This window comes from Pogona vitticeps, chromosome 5 (assembly GCF_051106095.1).
Source record: "Pogona vitticeps strain Pit_001003342236 chromosome 5, PviZW2.1, whole genome shotgun sequence".
Classification (NCBI taxonomy): Eukaryota; Metazoa; Chordata; class Lepidosauria; order Squamata; family Agamidae; genus Pogona; species Pogona vitticeps.
In genome coordinates, this window is record NC_135787.1 from 26,679,596 (window position 1) to 26,705,473 (window position 25,878).

General features: G+C 39.4%; 1 protein-coding gene across 4 annotated transcripts; it reads left to right on the forward strand.

Annotated features, from left to right (window-relative positions):
- On the forward strand, nucleotides 1-25,787 carry AP1AR (adaptor related protein complex 1 associated regulatory protein). Of its 4 annotated transcripts, none has more exons than XM_073001799.2 (10): nucleotides 3-417; nucleotides 7,526-7,574; nucleotides 9,102-9,128; nucleotides 11,619-11,644; nucleotides 12,386-12,482; nucleotides 14,318-14,416; nucleotides 16,224-16,276; nucleotides 20,150-20,223; nucleotides 20,833-20,961; nucleotides 22,306-25,787. In XM_073001799.2, exons 1-10 carry the CDS (start codon nucleotides 338-340, stop codon nucleotides 22,569-22,571), a joined length of 900 nt encoding a protein of 299 aa, XP_072857900.2. In that variant the 5' UTR covers nucleotides 3-337; the 3' UTR covers nucleotides 22,572-25,787. The 4 variants fall into 4 exon arrangements, with proteins under 4 accessions (XP_072857902.2, XP_072857903.2, XP_072857900.2 ...); XM_073001800.2 differs by having other exon boundaries at nucleotides 4-417; nucleotides 16,227-16,276; XM_073001801.2 differs by lacking the exon at nucleotides 14,318-14,416 and having other exon boundaries at nucleotides 1-417.
- The last annotated feature ends 91 nt before the right edge of the window (nucleotides 25,788-25,878 follow it).

Sequence of the window (25,878 nt, forward strand, 5' to 3'; positions counted from 1 at the left end):
AGGGAGTGGCGGGTGAGGGGGGGAGCGTCATGAGGCGGGGAGGAGGTTCGTGTGGTGCTGTCTACCCTCCCCGCCCTTTCAAACACGCGCACAAAGGGACAGCGGCACTCGTCACCGCCGTCGGCCCGCCTTTTCTTTCGCTAGCGCCGCCGCCGGTCGTGGCGGTGGACGTGTTGCCTTTGGGCTGCGGCGGCCTCGGCGTCCCCTCGAGTTGTCAAGGGAAGCCGTCGCCGAACGCGGGCGCTGCGGGCGGTTGGGGGCTTTAACGGCCGCTTCCTTCCGCGCGCGGCCCGCTGTTCTGCGCGTGCTCCCTCGCGCGCCCCCTCCGCAAGATGACATGGGGAACAGCTGGGCGGCGCAGTGGTGCTGCTGGCTCTTCCCGAGGCGGCAAGTGGGACGCATCCAGAGAGGAGGAGGGTAAGCGCAGGGGGCCCGGCGGGGGTGGGGGTGAGGGACGGAGGCGGCCGCCAGGCTCGGACCTCGGCCGGGTTGTCGTGGGGGCTGCGCGTCGCTTCCCTCCCGCATCACTCTCGTGCCATCTGATGGGAGGGTTGGCCGGGGTGCCTTAAAAGGGGAGGAAAAGAGCGGCAGGGAAGTCACTACTTATTCACGGCCCTCCCTCAGGTAGGCGAGCCTCCATGTTCAGAGGCAGTGTATCTCTGCCAAGAACACCTCTGCCAAGAGGTGTTCGTCTCTCGAGCCTTGCTTCTTTGTAGGTGTCCTGGAGGCCGATGAGGAAACAGGATGTGGGCCAAATGGACCCTCGCCCTGACCCAGCGGTGCTCTTACTGTAGAGTGGCAGTTACATGGCGCCTGAAAGCTTGAAGGGAGACAGAAATCTGATGTAAAAATGACATGTCAAAGCTCTCTGTGGTCTCACCAGAGTCTTGTGATGAGCACAGTGGGGGAATAATACTGTGGCCTTCCTGACCTGCTTTTAGTGTTTCCGGTAGTATCTGGTTAGTAAGTGTGTGAAACAGGATACCATATTGATCTGTTGTCTTTGGAGAGCTAGGGTTGCTCTGACTGTCTTTTACTTGTATTATATTTAGTGGCATCCAGGCCTTTTTTCCCCCTGTGGGTGGGGCAAAGTGGCTTGTGAACAGAATTCATATATGTTATGTATGCTAATATAACACATTTTCTTTATGCATCTGTTTGTATATGTTTTGACCTTTACCAGAACGTTCAGTGACATTTGCAAGCCTGCAAACATTGGCAGGAAGATCCCGAGAACTTGGCATTTGAGACCATTAAATGAAATACACAAGGAATTGTGAACTCCAGCAAAAGTTTATGTACAAGAGGGGACATTTAGAAGTAATTGTCAAAATGGAGGGGGAGGAAACAGATGAGGAAACACAGCATTTAAGTACCTGTTGGGTATTTTCTGCCATTACTACCCTGAATGTAACATTGAGAACTTCACAGTTCTGATCAAGAAAAGGGTCCCTGTATTTCATAATGGTTTCTTTCATCTTGGGAACATGACTGAACACCTTGTATACAGTGTAAGACAAAGTCTGCAGGGGGGATGTTTAACAGTGGGAGAACAGTTGGCTGTGCTTTATCAGAGTTGGGGAATTCTAGAGGAGGCTGTGTTGTCTATTTTACCTACTGTTACCAACAGTCTTTTACTTCAGTTGCTAAAATTGCTTCTGCATTACTTGAGTTCTGAACTGTTTATATAGCCATTTTCAACCTTTTTTTGCCATAGCCATTAACAAATATGAAGGAAATACAGTGGGACCTCAACTTACGAACGTCTCTACTTAAGAAAATTTCAAGTTACGAAAAGCTCCAGCTGCAAAATTTTGCTTCGACTTGCGGCTGGAGCTTCCAGTTACGAACAGAAAAAGGCAGGGAAAAAAGGTGGGGAATTCAAACTGTTGGTGGCAAAGAGGCTGCTTCTTCGCCCCAACGGTTAGGAAAAGGGAGGCTCAGCCTCCTGGGCTTCCAACACCACCCCGATTGCTGCGCTGGGTGCCGATTCTTTGGAAGCCCGGGAAGCTGGCATCCAGTGTGGTGGTCAGGGTGGCTTTTGGCATCCCGGGCTTCCGAAGCCGCCCCGCTGTTCTCTGCCTCCCATCCCCACTGCCCTCTGCCTCCCATCCACGCTGCAGGAAAGGAGGCAGAGGACAGCGGGGACGGGAGGCAGAGGACAGCGGGTGCAGCTTTGGACGCCTGGGATTTTTTTTCTTTGGCCGGAATGGATTAATCGGTTTTCAATGCATTCCTATGGGAAATGCTGCTCCGATTTACGAAATTTTCGAGTTATGGCCATTGGTCCAATAGGGATTAATTTCCTAAGTCGAGGCACCACTTAGGCCAAATCAGCATTGTATAAGTCACATAATGTGCCTGTTATGGTGGTGTGTGAAGAATTGTTTCTAGTCTGTTGGCCCTTCAAATGTGCCCCGGCCCCCATTGAAAATGACTGGTTTTGATATTTGTTTGAAATTGTACATTTGTATATAAAAAGACTTTTATAGTTCAGAACGCATCTGCTATTTTTGGTATATCTTGTGGACATAATATGATTTTCCACCTGTGTCTGATGCTTATTTTTTAAAAAAGAATTTAATTTATATGCCTCCCTGTGCACAAAACTAGGAACTGATGCTGAGCTGCTGTAACCCAGAAAGTCTGCTGAAATCCTGTTGCTTAGTGTAGTAAGGGTGCAGGTACACTGGCAAACTGTGGCTTTTTATTCAATCTTCTTTTACAGTTGTATTAGTTTTAGCGAATCACACAAAGGCCCTGGATTGTTTTGGTGCCAATGTCCAAACTTGCCCTCAGATCATGAACTTTTTAAATGATCTAACAAACTTCCTGGTTTGTTCCCATCCCATCCCCACAGCCAGCCCCCTGCCCCCATTGCTTCCCTATCTGGTCTTGTTGCCTCCTTCTTAGAGCCTCGTGGGGCAGTGGTTAAACCGCTGTACTGCAGCTAAAACTGTGCTCACGACCTGGGGTTCAATCCCAGGTAGCCGGCTCAAGGTTGACTCAGCCTTTTATCCTTCCGAGGTCGGTAAAATGAGTACCCAGCTCGCGGGGGGGGGGCAATGTGTAGCCTGCATAATTAACTTGTAAACCACCCAGAGAGTGCTTGAAGCGCTATGGGGCAGTATATAAGCAGCACGCTTTGCTTTTTTTTCTCCTCTGGGAGATGGGACTGCTGTCTCTTAAGATGGCAGTGGCAGAGGAGCAGGAAGAGGAGGAGATGGCAGGACCAGATATGGAGGTGATGGTGGCAGATAGTGGGACTACAAATAGGCAATCTAGCACCACATGGCACCAGTTTGCCCATTTGCAGCTGGAATGACAGTGGAGGAGGAGGAGGCAGCAGGACCAGGTAGGAAGGCTATGGGGGCGGTGCGAAGGAGAGGCAGGCTGTAGGGCTGTAAATGGGCAATCCAGTGCCGCGCAGCACTTGATCATCCATTTGCAGCTGGAATGACAATAATGGAGGAAAAGGCAGCAGGACCAGGTAGGGAGTCAAAGGGGGCAGGAGGCAGGTTGTGGGGCTGGGGTTTTTAGTCTCCCCCCCCCCCCCCGGAACTAACTTTAAAAAAAAAAAATTCATGGTTCCTTTTTTTAAAAAAAAAAAGTTTGGACGGTGTGTGGGTAGCCACGAACTCTGAACTGTCTTTAATGCTCATCTCTACTGCTGATTAATTCTGAAGAAATTGAATTTAAAGAATGCTTGCACAAGGAGTGCCTTGAAGTGTTCTTAGATCTATTTCTTGCTTTTTGTTTTCTGGCGTTCATGCAGTTAAAAAAGAAATAAAATAATCTAAGATTAGGTAATTTTCTAAACTTTGCTAACAGTAGGTAAAAAGAAAAGGTGATAAAGGCTGAAAAGGCTTGTCCTCCTGCCAGGAGTGGTGAGCGAATTGTGCGCTGCAGAGCCATTCATAAAATCGCACCATAGTGGATGGGTGAGTGGCCTGTCCAGTCCCGGGGGGGGGGGCTGGACCTTCATTAACACCACCTGTGCAGGGATATACAAATACGAATACCCCCATCTCTACTTATAATGCATGCAGAAGGTTTCCATAACTTGTTTCATCTCTGAATTTTTACTGTGTTGATTATCTAAGAACTGCAGAGCTGGAAGGGACGCTATGGATCATTGAGTCCAGCCCCTGTCAAGGAGGCACAGTGGGGAATCAAAATTCCATCCTCTTCCTCCAAAGCCAGATGCCCTAAACTACTGAGCTATTAATATGTTAACTTACAGTTGGTATTTAAAAAAAAGAAGTTTGGTTTCAGCTGATATTTTATTAGACATGGCTCAAACAACTGAAAGTGTGAGTAAAGAAATGTTTATTTCAGTGGAATGAAGGTCAGTTTTACACAAGCCCTGTTTTTTCTCCAATTATTAAGACTCTAAGAATTTTGCACAGCTTATTTAACATGGTGCTCTGTATAGTTTGTATGAGTGGTTTTCAGTTGTGAGTGAGCATATCAATAAATTGCAAAAGTGCTAGCAGAAAACGTAAGTATGTGGACAATCTGATAGCTATTATTTTTCCCATTGGTTCTACCTTTACCAGTTGCAGACAAGTGTTTTAACCTTTTCTGCTAGAAGGATTAGATTACTCAGTAAAAGACCATTCTGAGTTATAATGTATCACCTGAGAATTGCCTCTAATTTGCATCAGTGCATTTCATTTCAATGTTTGTAGCATGCTAAACTATGAGTGGACATCTTACAGCTTCAATGTTGATCTGAAATGTAAAATGCTTGGGTTTACCCTTAAGAGACTAGAACCCTTAAGAGGCATAAAACAATGAATCTGAATTTTTAAAAAGCTTTCTGATTAGTGTATTTCAGTACATATCTGTAGTATTCGTGAAGGCTTTCACGGCCAGGATCTAATGGTTGTTGTAGGTTTTTCGGGCTCTTTGGCTGTGTTCTGAAGGTTGTTCTTCCTGACGTTTCGGCAGTCTCTGTGGCCGCCATCTTCAGAGGACTGGAGTAGGAACTCCAGAGCATGGACAGAGTTCTACTCCAGTCCTTTGAAGATGCCAGCCACAGAGACTGATGAAACGTCAGGAAGAGCAACCTTCAGAACACAGCCAAAGAGTCCAGAAAACCCACAACAACCAACATATCTATAGTGTTTGCCTAAAAAACACCTAAGGAATATTCATGGATTCAATAATTTGCACATAAATATGAATACGTTTGGAATGCTTGATTTGCATAGAATGTACTTCACAGTTTAATGCCTGTTATTCTGCAGAAATAAACATTTTTATTACTTTTGAAATTACCCTAGTGTCCCTGGGTTCATCATAGCTGTTTAAAAATGGAGTTGGTATTTGCATTGTAACTTACTACAGAATTAAATAAAGAACAATGCCATGGACTAACCTATTTGTTTTGAAGTTATAAATGTTGGAATATTTTAGGTATTTGAAGCTCAAGTAATTCTGGAAATTCTGTTTTATTGTTTACAGTAAAAGGTGCATTGTTTGTGTGATGCAGACATAATTAGAAACTAGGTCAGATTTTGTTTCAGTGCCCTCATTGTTAGCTTTCACTTTATTCCTAGAGGGATCACAACACCATTCTTTAAAAGCCTCTGGGAACAAACACAATTAGAGCTCTGGGCTTTTCTTTACATTTTATCTAGGGAATAAACTAATGCCAGAACACAGCTACCACTTGTGTTGTGTGAAATAAGTTTACATATAACAGTTTAAAAATGAATAAACTAAATGTGTTAAGCTGCCCAAAAATTATTTAACAGTGTATTGATTGTTTAAGTTGTGAGGTGAGGATTTGCATATGATAAGATTGCATGGTAAAGTTTTCTACCCATTGATTTAGACCAAACTTGTCTTTTCCATGAACAAAACCTAAGATCCAGTGGAATCTCCTGTCGGAAGTAATTTTCCCATTCCCCTCTTTATGTTGGGCAACAGATCTCACACAGTTCCCAACCCCCAATCAGGTTTTTTTGAGGCATACAGGGGAAGGAAGAATTGGCAAAATTTCTCCCCCTGTCCCTCCAGTATCTCCCCAGGAGTGGAGCTCTGAATCCCACCTGTTATTAATTTGATGCATGCTGCTGCATACTATACAATTTGCAAAAAAAGCTCTTCTCATTATCTGCTGTACTGTGTTTAAATGCATAGGCAATGTATTATTTGCTAAATTGTACAATACTGGCCAAATAGGGAGTGCATGTATTTAGTAAGTGTCTGTAATACTGCTGATAATACATTCACATATGCATAGGCTATATATCTTATCATATTGACTTTGCTAGTCTTCATAGGGCATGTCATGTGCCCTTGTCATTCACTGGAAAATATGGTACTCAGAGGAATAGGTCAACAACTATCTTTTGAAAAAGATACAACTATTCTTTTTATTTTTCAGATGATGTAACTTGTTAGTTCTTCACAGATGAACATTTATAATTATCTGCTGCTTATGAAACAGTTCAGTCCTGCTTAAGGGGAAGAAAGGAGCAGAGGTTCTCCAGCACCTCATATAGTTATTATAGTTAGCAGGATGATGCCCAGAGAGGTAGAAAAGCTGATTCACCATGTACCTGACTTTCTGTTATTCGGTTCTCCAGAACAGCACAGCTGGTGGAAGAGGGTTCTGGGAACCCTCTTTCACCAGTCTGTCCTGGGTTACCCAAGGTTAGGAACCACTGTTTTAGGCTGTAACTGCACTTTTGGGAAAACCAAAGGGAATTCACAGTGACTATTGTCTCTGCACACAAACAGTGTGCACTTTCAAAAACCACATCAGGGCTTCTGTTACCAGCTGGCCAGTACTGGAATATTTCCCAACTACTGACAACACTAGGGTTGTGACAGTAGAGTTCTTACCCTCTCAGCATGCAGTAGAAATGAAGTTGCAGAACTGCCCCATATGCAAGAACCATGTGCTACTGCCCAGCCAGTGCAGGGAGGCTTCCCAGCTGCCTTGGCACTGCTGGTTGGTGCCATTGAAGGAGCAGCTCCAGCAGCTCCATGTTTGCCACATGTGAGGCAGGCAAGCCGCTGTCCGGATCTCAGTGCTGTCAGTAGTGGCATGAATCTACCCCCCTGCCCCCCCATGGGTTGGTGTCTGCTTCATGCCCTAATGCAAAGAATAATTGAAACAAGATGTGTGAAGCAAGTGGTTCTGTGCATGTTTACAGGTAATAACCCACAGTAAAAAAGCTTGCTACTGGTTAACTGCAAACATTTAGCCCCTGCCCTAGAAAACAGAACCAACTGGCTTTTCTCCATTTGTCCTCTATTTTCTCCTACTTTTTATGTGTTTTATGAGGGCACTTTATATCCTGTAGTTGTGTGGAAGAGGGAATTTGTTGTGGATTAGTTTATGGTAGCAGTTGGAGTGTGAAAAGTAACATCAGCCAAGTTGTCTCCTAGGGACCTATTAAAGATAAACTGGTTCTCGTGTAAAAGGGTTCTGATAGAGAAAATGTATTCCAAGACCTTCCAAATTACAGTGTTAATTATTTAGTGACAATGTTGCTTTATTTTCTAGATCAAAGTACTTTAGGACATGCCCAACAGGAGAGCATTTCACTATAGAGGTAAGTAAGGGGTATCAGTTCTTGCTGTTTACTGCTGCTCACAGTTTGGGACCAATGTGTTGAAAATTATGGTTTCAAATTTGCTAGCTGAAACATTAAGTATTAGATCCAAAATCCATTGTGCTTGACATAAATTCAGTAAAATCAGTGGGATTGAGAATAACAATACCTACTTTAAGTCACATAGATTTCAGTGGCTCTGCTGTAAGTATAACTGGGTCTGGGTACAACATAGTGGCTGCAACTTTGTTAGTATAAGTACACCTGTGTAGTGAAGTGATGTCACCAGCAAGTGGGGGGGGAATGGTAATTAAAGATTCCCTCCTTCTTGACTTGTCTACTTGCAAATAATCTGTTTTATCACTGTGGGAGTCATGGGACAGAAAGAAGAAATCTTTCAATATTCAGAATTCCCCATTAGATGACATGACTGGTAGGGGAGGATTTTGGGTAATGAAAGACTTTCTCCTTCCATCCTGTGGATCGCACACAGTGACTCCCACTGTTGACATCATCACCCTTCTGGAGATGTACTCATTCCAACAGATTTCAGCCAGTACAGTATTTGCCGGCCTACAAGGCGACCGGCCGTATAAGACGACCCCCCCCCAACAGGAAGAGCCTGGGCGGGTGGAGGCAGGAGGAGGAGGAAGAGGGGAAACGGTGGGTGGTGGGCGAGCGACCGCGCTGGCTCAGCAGCGGGAGGGCGAGGAAGAGGGCAAGAGGCTGAGGGAGGCAGCAGGAGGAGGAGGAGGAGGAAGAGGGGAAACGGGGGGTGGCGGGCAAGCGAGCGCGCTGGCTCAGCAGCGGGAGGGCGAAGAAGAGGGCAAGAGGTTGAGGGGGCGGCAGGAGGAGGAAGAAGAAGAAGAGGGGAAATGGGGGGTGGCAGGCGAGCGAGCGCGCCACTGGCTCAGCGCACGCGGGGCGGCGGGCTCTGGCCGAGGAAGAGGGCAAGAGGCTGAGGGGGGCGGCAGGAGGAGGAGGAGGAAGAAGAGGGGAAACGGGGGTGGCAGGCAAGCGAGCGCGTCGCTGGCTCAGTGCACGCGGGGCGGCAGACTCTGGCTGAGGAAGAGGGCAAGAGGCTGAGGGGGGATGGCAGGAGGAGGAGGAGGAAAAGGGAAACGGGCGGGTGGCGGGCGAGCGAGCCCAAATGAAGTGCACCTGGCATACAAGACGACCCCCCCACTTGGAGGCATGTTTTTGGGCCCAAAAAGTCATCTTGTACGTCGGCAAATCTGGTATCTTTAAAATGCATTTGTTGAGTATGCTACACACAAGACTGGTGGCTCTTGTGATATAACTATGCATTTAGTAACATTACAGATATATCCATATACTTGGTGAGTGTCTTTTTTGTATTCTTATATTGTAAATGGGCAGCAATATGTGCTTTGAATTGTGTTTATTTTGTCTCATGCTTGTTAAGGTTCTTCAAGAAGACAACACTCATATTAGATGATGTAGATTATTTAACATGTTCACGAAGATGCAATTCCTTGTTTAACTGAAATGCTATTCATTTTGCAGTTTGAGAATCTGGTGGAAAGTGATGAGGTAAGTAGTTTTCTGCTGACTAAAATTAAAGAGAAGGATTGTCTTTAGAGATGGGGATATTCGTATTCTTATACAAATACCGCCAGTCAGCAAGCCACTCTTCGACCTGGCAGCAAGGCTCGTCATCCCGCCTCCTGCTAGGAGTGGCTAGCTCTGGACCTATAGGAAGGGAGTGCAGAGCATGTGGCAGCTGCGGAAGTTGAGTGGACCCTCATTATGTCCACCTGTGTGGGGGCATTCATATACGAATACAAATACCCCCATCTCTAATTGTGTTCACAAACTGTATCATGAAATATCTGCAGCACATACAAAGCAAGATTATTACTAAATTGTAGCAAATTGAGATATTCTGGAGAGGGATTCCATACCCTCAGAAAAGACCTATTGCTATAGTGACTTGTCTGTATAAGAAGAGGGGTCAGGGCAAAAAAAATTAATTGAATTATTCTTTGCTGTGTCACCATATCTCTTTTCATGAGAAACTGTAAGATGTTGTACATTTGCTGTAAATCGCCGTACATAATTGCTAATTTATTTTCTAACGGCTCAGTGACTAAGCTGTGAAATAGGAAATACCAGTTTGAAACTTTCCTCTGCCAAGATAATAAAATTAACATACCTTATATGCAAGGTATATAGTTAATGTATGTGAAGTGCTTTGAACACTTGACAGTGATATACAAATGTTATTCAGCAAAAACAGAACTGAAATAAAGATCTTTTACATTGGGCTCATTCTTTCTTTTGCTCTTGCCAAGCAAAAACCATTTCATTTGGCTCCAGTCAATAGAGACTACTCTATTAGCTCTGTTGAGCTCTGTAGTTCTTCTTGGTGTTCTGCTTCCCAGACTGTTTCAGTTTAAGTTTGCTGTTACAAAAACAGTATAAACTTTAGAACCAATCACTTCCCTCCTCAGAATTTTCCCACATTTTGTTTCTTTTAGATTTGGGTAGGCAACTGTGGCCTTCCAGATGTTTTTTTACTACAGCTGCTATAATCTAGGATAGCCAGTGGTGAGGTATAATGGGAGCTACATTCCCAAACATCTGGGCATCAGAGTTGCCAAAGCTTGGTTTAATATGTAACCTTCAGGCAGAATTTTAAAATGTATATTCAGTGTAATTTAAGCCACTCTAGGGAGCCTCTTTAATTGAAAAGTAGAGTAAAAATATTTTAATTAAATATTATTATATGTCAGCTGAATTCCTGTTGCTATAGTAAGTTAGAACTAGAGTAGACCCACTGACAAGTCATCTCCTCCATTTATACAGTGGGCTTACTCTAGTTGTGACTTATTAAACCAAGCAATTAGTTTCAGCCTCTTTATCGTAGTGTAATCTAAACCAGTGGTTCTCAAACTTGGGTCCCCAGATATTCTTGAACTGCAACTCCCAGAAATCCTGGCCAGCACAGTGGTGAAGGCTTCTGTGAATGTCTGAGAACATCTGGGGACCCCGGTTTCAGAACCACTGATCTTAACCCACTTGCTTCTTAGCTGTCTGTATTTTCTTAGAAACTCTGGGCTTGTTATAGATCACTGTTGTATTTGAGGGCCAGACCACATGTCATAGCTGACTGGGTTTAAATAAAAGGGTGAGTATCCAATTTAGACACTAAAATGGGCACTTGAAGGAGAAGTGACCTGCTTTGTAACCTCCCTTCTCAATCACTTTTGTCTCTGACCATTTCAGTTTTAATATTGGAGTTTAGCTGAGGGGAAGAATTGAAAGAACTTCAGCAGTGCAGGATGGACGATTTACCACCTCATTGCAAACACGTTCCTTTTGTTCTAATATCATGTGCATTTACTCCAGTTTTGAGCAGAACTTGGAGAAGTTACATTTTTGATACATCTTCCAGTATCTCCAGCCAGTAAGAACACTTTGAGTATCTGGATCTGGGCAGAGCTGGGCTTAAATAAGGAAATCTATTGCTGTTGCATCTGTTTTAGTCCTGTGAAAAAGTAATACATATTTATGAGATTTAAATAATAACTGGAAATGGACTTGAATAAAATAAATGCTTTGCACAAGAACCTCAGACATATGAGGCCCAATAAAGGAAAAATGATCATCACTTTGAAATTCACGTTCCCAGGATTTTTGCTGAACAGGATAGTTCACAAACAAAGACTACCATTTCCATAATCTGTAAGCCTATTCTTACGACATTAAAGTGTTCTAGACAGATTTATAGATGATCGAATGAAAGTCCATCACTGGAGGTATTTGAACAGAAGTTGGATGACCACCAGTCTGGAGCACTTTAGGTGGTATTTCCTGATTTAGTGGGGAGCTGGACCCTACAGTCACTTCCAACCCTAGTGTTCTATGATACCATTTAGTATCAGTTTGATTAGATAAAAGGCTGGGGTGTTTATTTTGTTTCTTTTTTGTTAAATTAGATCTAGCAGGTCTGTACCAAAGATAGTAAGATTATGTTATCATTTTATAACTCAACAGATGTAATATGATAATTTTTAACAGGGTGAAAGTCCAGGAAGCAGCCAAAGGTAAAACATCCTTACTCCTTAATTTCTAAGCTCATCTTTTGAAAATGTTTGTGTGAAGGAATAAAGTATATATTAACGTAAATATAGCTCACTTCCAAGTAAGTGAGTATAAGACTGTAGTAAAATAAACACATTCCTGTTTGCATTGTGAATTAAAGCATGCTCAAATATATGAGATGGTATTTAAATAAATATGTTCCTGTTTGCATTGTGAATAAAAGCATATCATATGTATAAGATGGTAGTAAAATAAATTAGTTCCTACTTTCATTGTGAATAAAAAATGCACAAAATATAAGATTGTAGTAAAATGAATAAGTTCCTGTTTAAAATCCTGTTGTTTTGTATAGTAAATTGCAACTAGAGCAGCATTTTGGTACCAGTTAATAAGCATTTGGCTCCATTCCTAGGCAGAAATAAGATAAAAATTGCTATTCTCTCTAATTCTTAGTCAGATGATGACCCTCTTAAGAAAAAAACGTTTGGACATAGGGTAGGATTGTTCTTGTAATTAAAGCAAACTGCTGATTGATTTTCTAAAAACCTATTTGAAAGGTCTTCACTTGCCCCAGCCAAGCTGTGGGCTTAGGAAGAATTGCTTACGCTGGAACTCTTTATTCATGCATTTCTTCATCTATCTGAGATTCACATATAGATGCCCAGTTTCACATGAATAATATTCTTAGAGGACAAGAGTGAGCAGTGTTTAACTTCTTCCTTTTTCTTCTTCTTTTTCTGCAGACCTTTGACTGAAGAAGAAATTGCTGCTCTAAGAGAAAGGCACTACAATTCCATTGCTGAAAAACAAAGAACATTAGATGTTAAACTTCAGTCAGAGGTAAGCGTATTAACTGTATATCAGTGCACATGTTTCTTTGCAAATAATGGCTTTAATGACTGGTTGAGAAAGGTACAGTAGAAGCAAAATTGCTGTGGTGAGTATCGACATTTGTGAATAGACTTGAATACTACAGGAGAAGACAAATATAGGATGCACAAGTCACTTTTGTATCCTGTTTTCACATTGATACAATGACCTGTTTCATGTCCTAGCATGAGATGCTGGTTTAATGTACAATTAAAAACTAGGATAATAACCAACGTTACTCTAAATTTCCCCAGTTCAGAAATAACGGGGATCTGTGGCTTAATACAAGCCAGAAACAAAGCATTGCTTGAGGACAGGAGCCTTTGTGCCCCAGTTTAGATGTACTGGCTTGGTTTGGACAACCTTTACTTTGGAAAGATGCCTTTCTGGTTGTTGTATTCTTCATGTGGAACTGTCTCTCCAAAGCAGTACACCTGTTTGGAGTCTTAACTTTTTTTTTAAAGTACTAGGTTATACCATTCTCAGCTATATATGATGTATTTCTTTTTTTAAAAAACGTGACTACTCTTAGCATCACCTTCTACTGTTAATCAGCTATTTTATAAATCATACTTATTTCCTTGTGCCTAACAACCTTCCTGGAAATATGTAATTGGAGGACGGAATTCTAAAAAATGCTTTAAATAAGTAAAAGAATAGAACAGAGAAGATGTACAATTTTCTTTGGTGATGATACAGGAAGCTTGTAAAGATGATGTGCAAGTCACTTGCTCATTCCTTGTTGGTAGAGTTCAAAGTGGTTTGGTATTAACAAGTTATTCAATAACAAGACCTATATCAAAAGAAAAAATATGAATGCATCTGTAAAAATTTTCCATGCAACAAATGCATTTCATGCAATCTCTGTTTTATAGGCATACATATTGCTTTGTGCTGTGTACACAAAGGTGGAAATGTGTATCTGTGAAGCAGTACTTGGAATGCAGATACAGTGAGCACAAGGGCATCAAGAAACATGCCTGAGTGGGCATCATCATATGATAAATAGTGTTGCCAATTTCATGCTGTATTTGAAAACAGAATGCCTTCTTTAAGGCCTAGAGCAGATACTCCAGACTGAGCAACTAAATGCCCACACTCTCACACAGATACAGTGGACCCTCCACTTACGGAATTAATCCGTATTGGAACAATGGCTGCAAGTCGAAAAGTCTGTAGGTCGAATCTCCATTGACCTACAATGCATTGAAAACCGATTAATCCCATAACTGGCAGTTTTTATTCTATTTTTGTTTCATTTTGGTTTTTTTCTGGTCTGTAAGTCGATTCTCCGGCTGCAAGTCGAATTTAAATTTTGCGGCCAGAGAAGTCTCTAACTCGAAAAGTCTGTAAGTTGAGCCGTCTGTAAGTCGAGGGTCCACTGTAAATATATTCAGACAGGATAAAAAAGAACCACATTAATGGTGGGCTAATTCTTCAGTGTTTTAGTATTGTTCCAGATCCATTTATTGGCTTCTTCCTATTCTTGCATTAAGGCTGTTAGGTTAAAATCACTGATTTCTATCTCAAATAAAATTATATCCCAAATATTTGTACAGGATTAGAGAAGTATATTTATAACCTAGAACTGGAGTTGCTTTTCACTATGCATAATACAATCAGATTAAATTGGAAGATCTATGGTTTTTGTTTTGTTTTCCCTTAATCTTACTGATAATTTTTATGTTGTTGAGTTGTGTTTTTTTTTTTACATGTAACTTTTCCTTAAATTTTGTGCATTTATTTCCATAGGAAAGATAGCTAGGTTCTCTTTTGTTAACCCTTATTATTTTGTTCATATACAGTTAGCCATACAAGAAGAGAAGTTAAGAATAGAAGAGGAGACTTTATATGCTGCACAGCGTGAAGCAGCCAGGGCAGCAAAGCAGAAAAAGCTCTTGGAGGTGAGGGGAAAAAACCCCAAAGTATACATATTGGAGCCTCTGTTAATGTATCTTGCTCTTAGTTGTACCTGCTTTTAAAAACACATTGAAAGTAAAGCCTTGCTTGTGATAATTTCTATATCTTTGTCACCTTTAAATTTAGTAGTCGATATATTATGCAAAACATTTGTAATCCTAGGTATGTTCTTCAGATTTGGACAGTTTTTGAATCTAGAAGTAATTGGATTCAGACGAAGGAGATGGCAGTATCTAAGCAGGACTCCCCTGCAGTAGTCTGAATCTGAACTGGGTCCAAACCATCTCCATTTGGTGGGGACATGGAAAAGGGCCTTTTCTGTTGTTGCACCCAGACTCTGGAACTCTCTCCCACAGGAGGCCAGACTGGCCCCATCTTTGCTGTCCTTCTGCAAGCAGACAAAGACCTTTCTCTTCGGACAGGCTTTACCTTCGTGATTGGATGTCTTGGAAGGGTTTTTTAATGGAGTGGCTGTGCCTTGTTGCTTTGAATATGTTTTTGGTATTGATTTTTAAATTCATTTTTAGTGTGGTAATTATTTGATTTTAAAAAAATATTTGTATACTTGCAGTATTGTTGTTTTTTGCTTTTAAATATTGTCCTTTAATTAGCTGCCTTGAGTCCTTTTTAAGGAAAAAGACAGGGAAGAAACATTTTAAACAAACAAACAAACAAATTTTCCTCAAGATTTATCAGTGATTAAGGTTCGCTGGGCTATAAATACACAGATTGCTTGTTTCTAAAAGCTGAAACTCTTCGTGCTCTCATTATGTGGCCAAAAAAACCACCAGGGTGGATTGTGGGTGAAGGAAGGTAGTTCTGACACAGTTGTGATTTATACTCATAGTGAATGGTTTTATCAATATTCTGTAATGCCCATGATTTGAGAGAGGGATATAAAAATATCATAGGACTGATCCAAGTTCAGATACTTAAACTCTGTCCACAAATAAGTGCAAGCCACAATCTGCTAACTAAAACTGCAGGCAATCCTGTACATCTAGGATTGCCAGGTTAGATATTGCAGGAAACTATGTTTCAAGAAACCATGTTTTTCCTCAAGCCAGGTACATAGAGGAAGAATTTCGGTTCATTGTTATTTATATTCCAACTATAGTTTGTTGGGAGAGCAATCTTGTGATTTATCATAAGTTCTATATGGTTAGCATTATTTCATATAGCACTTGGAGATTATTGTCCAAGCCTATTAGAAACCTAGAGTGGTCTTGTAGACCAGATGGGCGGAGTACAAATCAAATAAATAAATAAACAAACAAACAAACAAACAAACGAATGAATGAATGACATTCAGCACTCAAGTTTTATTGCTTAAATTCATTTCAGGAAAAGGAACTATAAATAAAATGTGATAGAGTGTCCAATTCATTATAGAGTATAATGGGTTAGAACAGGCGAGTAAAATGGACCTTCTCTTTCATATTGCATTAAATCTTTCTTCCAGCTATTCAAATAGTATGGGACAGTGAAATTTGAAACCCAGGTCTTTACAATTAAGAACAATTAAAAATAATAGGTCAGTCCAATAGTTTAAATTTTGTGTCAGAGAATCTGTATGTGTTTGCCAAACTATCCATGAGAGTCCAGGCACACACAGTATCAATTATAATCATATAATTTACCTTTAGTACTGGTCAGAGAAGTTAATTTGATAATGCTATTTAAATTATTACTTGGGTTGGAGTAGAGAGTTAAGGCTACAGTGGTTTAGAATGTTAAGTGTTTTTCTTTTGGATTTTATAGAATATTTGATGTTCCTTCTTTTTTTATTAGCAGCAAAGACAGCAGAGGACAACACAAGGAACAAATATTGAAGACACCCGAAAGTAAGATATATATCATTTAGGAAGCATTGCCCTTTCATTCTATTATGCATTCTCTTCAAATAGAACAAGAACATATCCCTATAACCAAGGTCATATATCTGGAATGAATGAAAAAAAAAACCTTGGCAAGGCTTAGTAAGTTGAGCTGTGTGGTAATCTCACCTTGAATAAACCTAACATTAAAATTATTTTAGTCCTTGTGTCCAAAAAGCTCAAGTGTTTCCCCCTCCAACTAGAACCATTTCTTCCAATTCATAAGCAAAGTCCTATACATTCTCAAGTGTTGTGTCACATAAATAAATATTTTTATTTATTTTCCTCTAGTCTTTCAGGGTCCAGACTATCGTATTATATATACAGTTTGTACTGAGGCTCTGAAGACTCAATATAGTCAAATTGTATATGGCCAGCCTTTCTATGTTTAAAACAGGCCACCTTTAAAACAAGCATTTGCCTTTCAAAGTTGGCTATTTAAACTGATCTTTCATGCCTTCTGGATTCTCTTAACTGTTATTTCTTCATTGCCACAGAATGATCTCTTTTTGGAATTAGTTTTTTTAATGGCTTTCTTTGTACTGTCACTTAGCCATTCCCCCTCTATTCAGTGCAGACTAATCTGCCAGCTCTGAGACTTCCTCACACAAACTTATCAAAATCTAGGAAGTACAGAATAGAAAAACAAACAAACACAGGAAACTCTGTATTGTGGCTGAACAAAAACTTAAGAGCATTAGTATGTGACATACAAAAGTATCAACATCAACAACTATATCAAACCGTCAAACAGTATATATTGACAATGTTCTGTCTAATACTAAGCAAGTAAATTATATAATAAAGTTCTCCAATGCAAATGCCGTATTTTTCCGTGTATAATATGCCCCCACATAAAAGACGCCCCCCACTTTTCTAACCCAGATTTTCTTTCTTCAGAAGAAAGTGAAGAGGGAAGTCAGGAATCATCAAAGCAATTGATCAAAGCGATTCCTGCTTTTCCACTCCACTTTCTTCCAAAGAAAGTTTTATAATTCAATTCCACGTGGAATTGAATTATATTGTTTTTTTTTAATTTTCCAACAGAAGATTTAAAAACATAGATATATAGCACAATGCACATTTAAACGGTAAACATAAAGTGTAAGAATCTCTAACTGTTGAAAAATAAACAAAGATAATCTAAATGCAAAAAAAGAAAAAAGCCTAAAGCTCAACATAGAAGCAATCTTGTATATTGGAATAATTCTTCTGATGAGATACTATCCATGACATCCCACTTTTTATTCATCTTCTGTTCCTTTACTGTGGGATTTTTACTTTCCACCCATTATAAAATAAATTCCAGCGTAAATAAAAATAGTTAATCTATCCATTTCTACACTTTCTAATATTTTTTAATGATCATATCGTCATTTGGTGGGTTTTCATCTTTCCAGACCTGTGCCCATAATAACCTTTCAAAACATGTAATATTAAATAATAGCTTTCTATATCTACAATGTTTGAATTATATTGCTAATGAATGTTCCTGTTTCCAGCATCTTGGAGGTACAAGGGAGATCTTCTGAAGAAGTAAAAAAAAAACCCCACAAAATGAGCTTAGTGGACAATTATTTATACTCAGAGCTTATCAACCACTCCTAGGATCCAAGACTTTGATCATATATGTGAATACTTTATACTTAACACTTCCAGACTCTAGACTTTGCATTTCTATGAGTAGAGACACTGGGCTGCACATACCTGCATTGGAGAACTTTAGTATATAATTTACTTGCTTAGTATTAGACAGAACATTGTCAATATATATTGATACTTTTGTATATCACATACTAGTGCTCTTAGTTTTTCTTCAGCTGCAATACACAGCTCTGAGACCTAGCAGGCATTATGGGGTGAGGTTCTAGCCTTATTCTGTTCTTAACAAAACGTATATGCTTACCACAGGTATAGGGAGGAGTTCCAGCCCCTCTGTTCTATGTTCCAGTTTTGTTAGTCTCCTACACATGGAGAGTAATGGGTCTTGAGAAAATGAGCCTCTGTTGGTGAGAAACAGATTCTTGGACACCGATTTGCCAGAGAGCTCTTATGGATAGTGAATTTTCATGCAGAGAGAGTCCACAAAAGTAATGGTGGCTTCGTCAGACTCGTGTCAGAGAGTGACAAAACCAGAAACAAAGAGGAGAGGGGTTAGAGCATTCCCCTGTACCTGTGGTAAATATGCAGTTTGCTAAGAATTGAGTATGGCTTCTGCCTCTCATGAACAGTCTTGTTTCTGAGGGAAGCTGAAATAAATATTTGTCTAGAATCATCAGATTTTTTATTCCCTCTGCATTGATTACCCATTTATCAAACAAGTCAGTGAATTTTATTTGCCTCATTAGTCAGCATCTGTGGCAATACCACTTTGAATCACCATATTAGGCATTTGCTTGTTCATGCAAGCAAGACTTCCCACAGTCTGCTCCGAGTACTGCCATCATCTTTGGGAGATCCACCTACTGCTGTTTTCAGCAGTGTTCAGATGACAGGCATGGGTATGATTTGTAACTAAAATAATTCCTTAAAATACAGTTTATGGTGTGTTACTGTATGTTATTCCCATCTGCAGGACATTAATGCATTTTGGTTAGCATCTTGTTGATATTGAGATTAGTGTAATTTGCCATTGCTAACTGTGGTGCAGAGATGTTGTGGCACATCTTGGTTGTGTAGTTAGATGCATGACCAGGCATGTGACTGAGATGCACCCCTTCAATTAGGCACAATTGGTTGAAGCAGGTTACCAAAATATGTGAACATCAGTAGAAGTTTGACCATTGTTAGGATTATTCCTTATCACTACATAATATTACCAATCTATGTCTTAACCACATAAACACAACGTTCCTTGACATAGCCTTTCTCCTTGCTTCCATTCACTCTCTTTTACCTTGAAACCTTCAGTCAGTGGTTTGCAAACTTGGACCCCCAAATGTTTTTGCACTTCAGCTCTTAGAAGGCCTAATCAGCACAGGGAGTGGTCAGAGCTTCTGGGAGTTTTAGTCCAAGAGCTTTCGAGCAAGCACTGCTATAACTTATGGTTCTCTCAAATTCACACACATCACCTTATTTCAGTAGCAGCCCCCCCCATACTGTCTCAACTAGTCACCATATAAATGCAAAAATACTTTCCAGCAGATATTCCACACCCATCAATCAGTTTTTATACAAAACCAAAAGGTACTTACTGTGTTGCGTTGTGATAGGAAAACATAACGTGTTTTACAAATTATGTAGTGTCACAAACAAAAAGTACTGGATCTCATATTAAAAGTATGGCTGAAATCCTGTTGGTGTATGTTACTTCTCACAACTTCAGTGATGTCATTATCTGGGGCATGTGGTAGCCATTTGGGGAGAATTAATTAAAAGCTTCCCATTCCCTTTGTGCCAGGTTCTGGGAATCCTAAGAAATCTCTTTCATTCTAGGAAGTCTTTGGGAGCTGTGGAATAATTTTAAGCCAGCAGAAGACTGATGACAGTGTGTTTCAAGCTTTAAATTTAAATCTCTTTCTACAACTTTGAAAGGCTTTTAATTCCCCTGAAATGGCTGCAGCATGCCCACACTGATTGCATCTCTAGAGATCTGCAGCATAACTTGCACCAACAGGATTCCAACTTCTGTTTTGAAAAATATGATTGTGGTTGATAATACCATCAATTACACTTTTGACCATGTGGAAGTGACTTTTCTATAGCATATTCTGCTAGGATACTTTGGTAAGAACAATACGTTCTTTGTTAGGTTTTTTTTTTTAAGGGGGGAATCCTAAAGTTTTAACTATGTTTCTCTGAGCATATTCATTCTTGGCTAATTTATTCATTGTTTTACAGCTCAGTGGCAGAAGAAGATTATGATTCATATGTGAGAAATGTAAAAACGCAATATGAAGCTTACCGAAGTAGCAGTAAGTTTTTTCTTTGTATTGTGTAGCTTCCCTCCCAGCTACTTAACCTTGCACCCTTAGTCTTTTGACATGTACATGTACACCAGACATCTATATTGTAAATTGCAGCTATTCAAAATTTAATTCCCTTCTTGGAAAGGAAAAAAAATCTTAATGTTAGCATTGAAAGGAAACACTGATAGTGTTTGAACTGATAGACATTATTTGTTTTTATGCTGAGTATTCTTCATGTGTATCTGTTACAAGTATAATGATAATTCCTTAAAGACAGTTTTGCTAATAACCCCTGCAGACCCCATGCCACCTCTCTAATGGTTCCAAATGGTCCCTAAATACCATGCAGAACAGATTTTTTTTTCAGAGTTCAGGAGATGGTAGAAGAAAGGAGGTAAAACTACAGCCCTTTCCCTTCCTCTGAAGGAGTGTTTTACCAGCACAATCAAAGCATCCTTGCTCTAAACCCATTAACTGGCAGTTATAGTTGTTTCTAAAATGTTATTAGTCTTAAATGTATTGGACATGATGTTTTATCTGTGTAATAATGATGTTATTTTTAAGTTCTATATATTTTATAATATTTAATAATATTTAAAATATTTTTGTTCCCAGGGCTCTCATCAGATGCTACTGTTCTGACACCAAATACAGAAAGCAGTTGTGACTTAATGACCAAAACCAAATCAACAAGTGGAAATGATGACAGTAATTCCTTAGATTTAGAATGGGAAGATGAAGAAGGTATTTGCTTTGTATTTTGTTAATATTCTTACTGACTAAAATGGTAAACATATTTTAGGCATCTAAGCAGATAGTGTTGAATTTTTTAAATTAACCCTCCAAGTGATATTTTTTCCCATAAATAGTATCAGCCACATGGGCAGTTGTATTCAATATTATTCACCTATTAACCAAACAAATTACACTGACAGCATATATTCTCCCTCCAGCTCTCCATTTGTCACCCTGACTCTGCTTCAGAAGATTGTGTGGGTTCTCTGGAACAAATTTCACATGCAGGGAGGAGAAGAGAAATGTAAATCCTTTAGCACAGTCTTGTGCATGATTTGTAAAGCTTTTTAAAAAGTTGATTGTGAATTATGCTTTACAACAGAGAGCTTCAAAACATTCTGAAATAATGGTTGTTGTGGATTTTTCGGGCTCTTTGGCTGTGTTCTGAAGGTTGTTCTTCCTAACATTTCGCCAATCTCTGTGGCCGGCATCTTCAGAGGACAGCACTCTGTGCTCTGGTGTAGTTTGCTTGGGAGTGGAGTATTTATGGCTGTGAGCTAGCCTTTTCTGGAGATGGGTGATTAGTGTGACTTGTTGTGAGTGTGTTGTTGTGATAACTTGTTAACACATACAACCTGGCAGGACATTACAGAAGATAAGCTGAATTTGTGTTCACAAAACCCTCTGCCCTGATTATTTCTGTACATTTGTGAGCTTTCAGGATTTTTTGTTATGTTCAGTCTGTTGCATATAGAAACTTAGTTTCCTATTTGGACATTTGGTAGTGTCAGTTTCACAGTCACATGTATCCAATTATTACTGTACAAAAAACAATATGCTTAGTGTTATTGTTTGTAAGATATATTTCACAATGCAAGCCTAAGCCATTTCTGGAATACTGATTACAAGACAGTGGGTGGATCTCTGGTTTTAAAAACAAAATACCATGCTTGCTTCTAAATCTGAGATAAGTATATTAATTGACCCAGTTATGTTTTGATATGACATAACAATTTGAAAACTTCATTTGTAAAACCAAAATTTCCACTTTTGTGGACAGGCACTCAAAACTGGAGTGTTATTTTTGCCAAGGTGAAAACCTCTGTAAAAATAGATAAGAAATTCTCTCTGCACCATACCCTACTGAATACTATTTGTTTTGTTTTGTTTTTATTTGGCTTTATACTGCCCATCTGACTGCCAGGGCCACTCTAGGAGGTTCATTTATTTGTTCTTTACTGTAATATAGTCACCATTTCTTTGGCTTCTGTTAATTCAGATGCATCTATTTGAACTCTTAAACTGTTGAAATATAAGCAGACATTTCTGTTAAAACAATTTTTTAAATTGCAGGTATGAACAGAATGGTCCCATTGCGAGAACGTTCCAAAACGGAAGAAGATATACTCCGGGCAGCATTAAAATTTAGTAGCAAAAAAACTGGAAGTAATCCAACTTCTGCCTCTGATGATTCTAATGGTTTGGAATGGGAAAATGATTTTGTCAGTGCTGAAATGGATGATAATGGCAACTCGGAGTATGCTGGATTTGTAAATCCTGTTCTAGAACTGCCTATCTCAGACAAAAAAAAATCAGATGCTGATCAGCAAGACAGATAATGAAATCATGTGGATTTTGGCTGCGTGACCAAATGGCTGAATTTTGTGGGAGAAACCTTAAGTTGTTAGTATTATTGCAGTCCTCCGCTGCTGTATGGCCTCTTTTCAAATAAGGAAGTAGCACAATGGTAGTACAGTACTTGGTGAACTCAGCTCCAGATATCACCTAGCAAAAAAGGAGGGAACCATGTTATAATATAAAGAACGAGAGTATGGTTTGCTATCTGAATTCAGAATTGTAAGTGCAATTTTATTATCTGCCTTTGGGATTTTATGAAAATACCTGAGTCATTCTTTTGCATCTGTATTGGGTTTTAGCATATAATTATCTGCACTAAATGAAGCATCATGGCTTGATGTTTTAATTGGTTATCTTATTTTAGGGCATTAAATATTGGCATGGGCATAATTTCAGTCACATATTAGTTGACATCTGAACACTTGAATGATAGAACTAGGCAGTTGTATTTTTCTGTTCAACATGATGTAGAAATCACAGTGAAATTTTACATACGGAATTGGCCATTGTTTCTCCTATTGTATTTATTTAGTTAGGGTTTTTTTAATGACCAGATTTCACCACATATATGGTTTTTCTTATGATGAACTATAAATAGAGAAATATAGATACTGGAAACTAACATGGAAGTAAAACTTTAGAGGACCATAGTTTCCATTTTAATCCCAACTTGAAATGCCAAATGCTGCTAATGGAAATATTTTAGTTGCATTTTTTAAAAGTTGTACAGAATTAATTTTATTTAATAGTTGCTAACTTAATGATAGCCGACAATAATAACTAAAATCTTTGAAATAGTGTGGTTTTATTGGTGGGAGTCAGAAAACATACTTATTGTGGCTATTTTAATGCAAATTTCTATTCCATTCCAAATATATCATTCCTATATATATGAATCATTCCATTCATTTACTAATTAAGATTAGCTATAAAAGCTATAACTTGATCAGTTTTAATTACTTCTGGAAGATTATGCAGGATGTTGGTGGTGCCCAAATATTTTCATTCTTGCATGTAAGAATGAAGCTGTGCAGATATGCACAAGCAGGACCATGGCTCTTGACAGTAGCAGTGGCTACAATATCAAAGAAAAACAAAACAACAGCCACAGCAAATAACTGCAATAGAGCTGTATTTCCTGCTGAAGCTTTGCTTCCAACAGCAATGCTGTCCATTATAGTGGCTGAAACACATCAGCTGAAGTTTGTGCTCTGTATTCAAATGTGATTCCTGCCTCTGTCCCCCTACTGCAGGGGTGGGCAGCTGCAGCCCTGCATAAATTTTTGAACTTCTCTAATCCTTCATTAGCTATGTCGGCTAAGATTGATGGGTCAGAGAACATTGGAGGAGTAGGGTTTCTCTATTGCTCTGTAACAGGCCTTCATTACTATTCAATTATGAGTCAGTAAATACCTTTTTTGTATGTATTTGTTTACCTTTTCTTGCTCCCGTGATCCTGATTAATTTATAGAACTTTATTTGAGACTCAGAGCATTTACTTTTTAGGCACACTCTTCACTTCCCCCTGTAATATATTATGGAGGTTCAGTGGTCAGTGGCAGTAAATAATTATGAAATATTTGTAGAGTTACCCATGTGTGCCAGGATCACTTTAGACCGATTTCTTTCCTGTGTGCCTTTATGTTTTAAAAAGAAAGACAGCTATTGATCATCATACTTTTTTTCATGTATGGCATTTCTCAAACAGAAATTTTGTTGCTAAATATATTTACTTGTGGAGTTCTGCATTTTCAATGCCTGTAATATGCTTTATTATAAGAGATTTGTACACTTCAGATGTATATTTTTGGTTTGACATAACCTGTTGTGTCTGTTCCTTTTAGCTGTGTTTGGTTCCAAAGTTTAAATTTCTCAAGCTGTGAATAAATTTTTTACACACATGAAGTAACTTAAGGTTACTGTGTATCCACTATATTACACTGGGAATCAGACTCTTTGTTTAGCAACTGTCAATTAGAGTCAGTGTTGTAATCCTTCATTGTAACTCATTTACAACAAGAAATTCAGTAGACTCAAGTAGCTGTCACTTAAAAACTCTGCCACATGAATTCTGGGTCGCCCTGCAGGTGATGTCATTTCCCCTGTATCTTGTATGTTTACATAGGAGACTTTGGAGTATTGGTTGCCTTTCTTATTTTGATCCTTTAGAAGTGCTGAGAATGGATATGCATTTGTTCCTTGTGCCTCTGTCCCCACAACTAGAATTTCATAGGAACATTGAAAATCTCTTCTGCATTAGATTGCTCAGCTCACTCAAGACTTGGACAAGATACTTTTTCTTCTCAGTGGTCTTTGTGATTCAAACATATGGGTCCAACCAGCATGGCCATTGGCATAAAGATTTCTACAGCTGTAGTCCAAACATGTATACTCCCTCTAGGCCTTCATCCTATTTCTACAACAACCAAGCAGATGCTTCTTCCAAGTTGACAAACAGGCCATACTGCATAATAGCCATTAGTTTACTCAGTAAGCAATTCTATACACACATAGAACTCAGTAGGACTTACTTCTGAGCAAACATGCCTAGGAACTTGTTCTTGCTAGAAGCCATCACTGTGATAACATTCTGTGATAACAAAATCCACAAATTATGTACAAAAAAATCACCATCCTACAACACCATGGTTGGCTACAGATATAGGAATAGACATTTCTGCATGTCTCTAAAATTCATGAAAATTGAAGTCACATGGCAGGGTGCTTGCAATAGTCATTGTAAGGAGGAATCATTTATGGATTGTTGACAAGAACACAAAGCAGAGGATAGATAGACGTTTGTCCTTGTCAAAAAGGGAGGGGAAGTGGAGTCCCCAAGGATCAATAGCTAGACTGCTTCTCTTTGTCTTGTTCATTAATGATTTTGAGTTTGTGGTATGGGTAGAGATTTTGCCAAATACAGTGGTGCCTTGCAAGACAAATGTCTCGCAGGACAAAAAACTCACAAGACAAATGGCTTTGGTGATAGGGTTGATGACTCACAAGACGAATGTTCCTATGACCGTGCTTCGCAAAACAAATGTTTTTCGTTATTTGTTCCTGCCTCATGTTTGTTGATTTTTAAATGTTTTTCTATGATGTTTAAAAAGTTAAAGATTTTTGATTGAAATTTTTGAAATCATCTGCACAATATGTATGGCTTTAAAGAGCACTTAATAAACCCTTTCTAAACCAAATTTGACTTTGTTCTGACTTTTTTTGCCATTAATTAGATTTCAATGCATTCCTACGGGAAAACGCGTTTTGCAAGACAAATTTTTTGCAAGA

Coding starts and splice junctions, on each gene's coding strand:
- AP1AR (XM_073001799.2), top strand. CDS start 338: ATGGGGAACAGCTGGGCGGCGCAGTGGTGCTGCTGGCTCTTCCCGAGG. Junction 418..7,525: donor CGCATCCAGAGAGGAGGAGG/GTAAGCGCAGGG, acceptor TTTATTTTCTAG/ATCAAAGTACTTTAGGACAT. Junction 7,575..9,101: donor GAGAGCATTTCACTATAGAG/GTAAGTAAGGGG, acceptor TTCATTTTGCAG/TTTGAGAATCTGGTGGAAAG.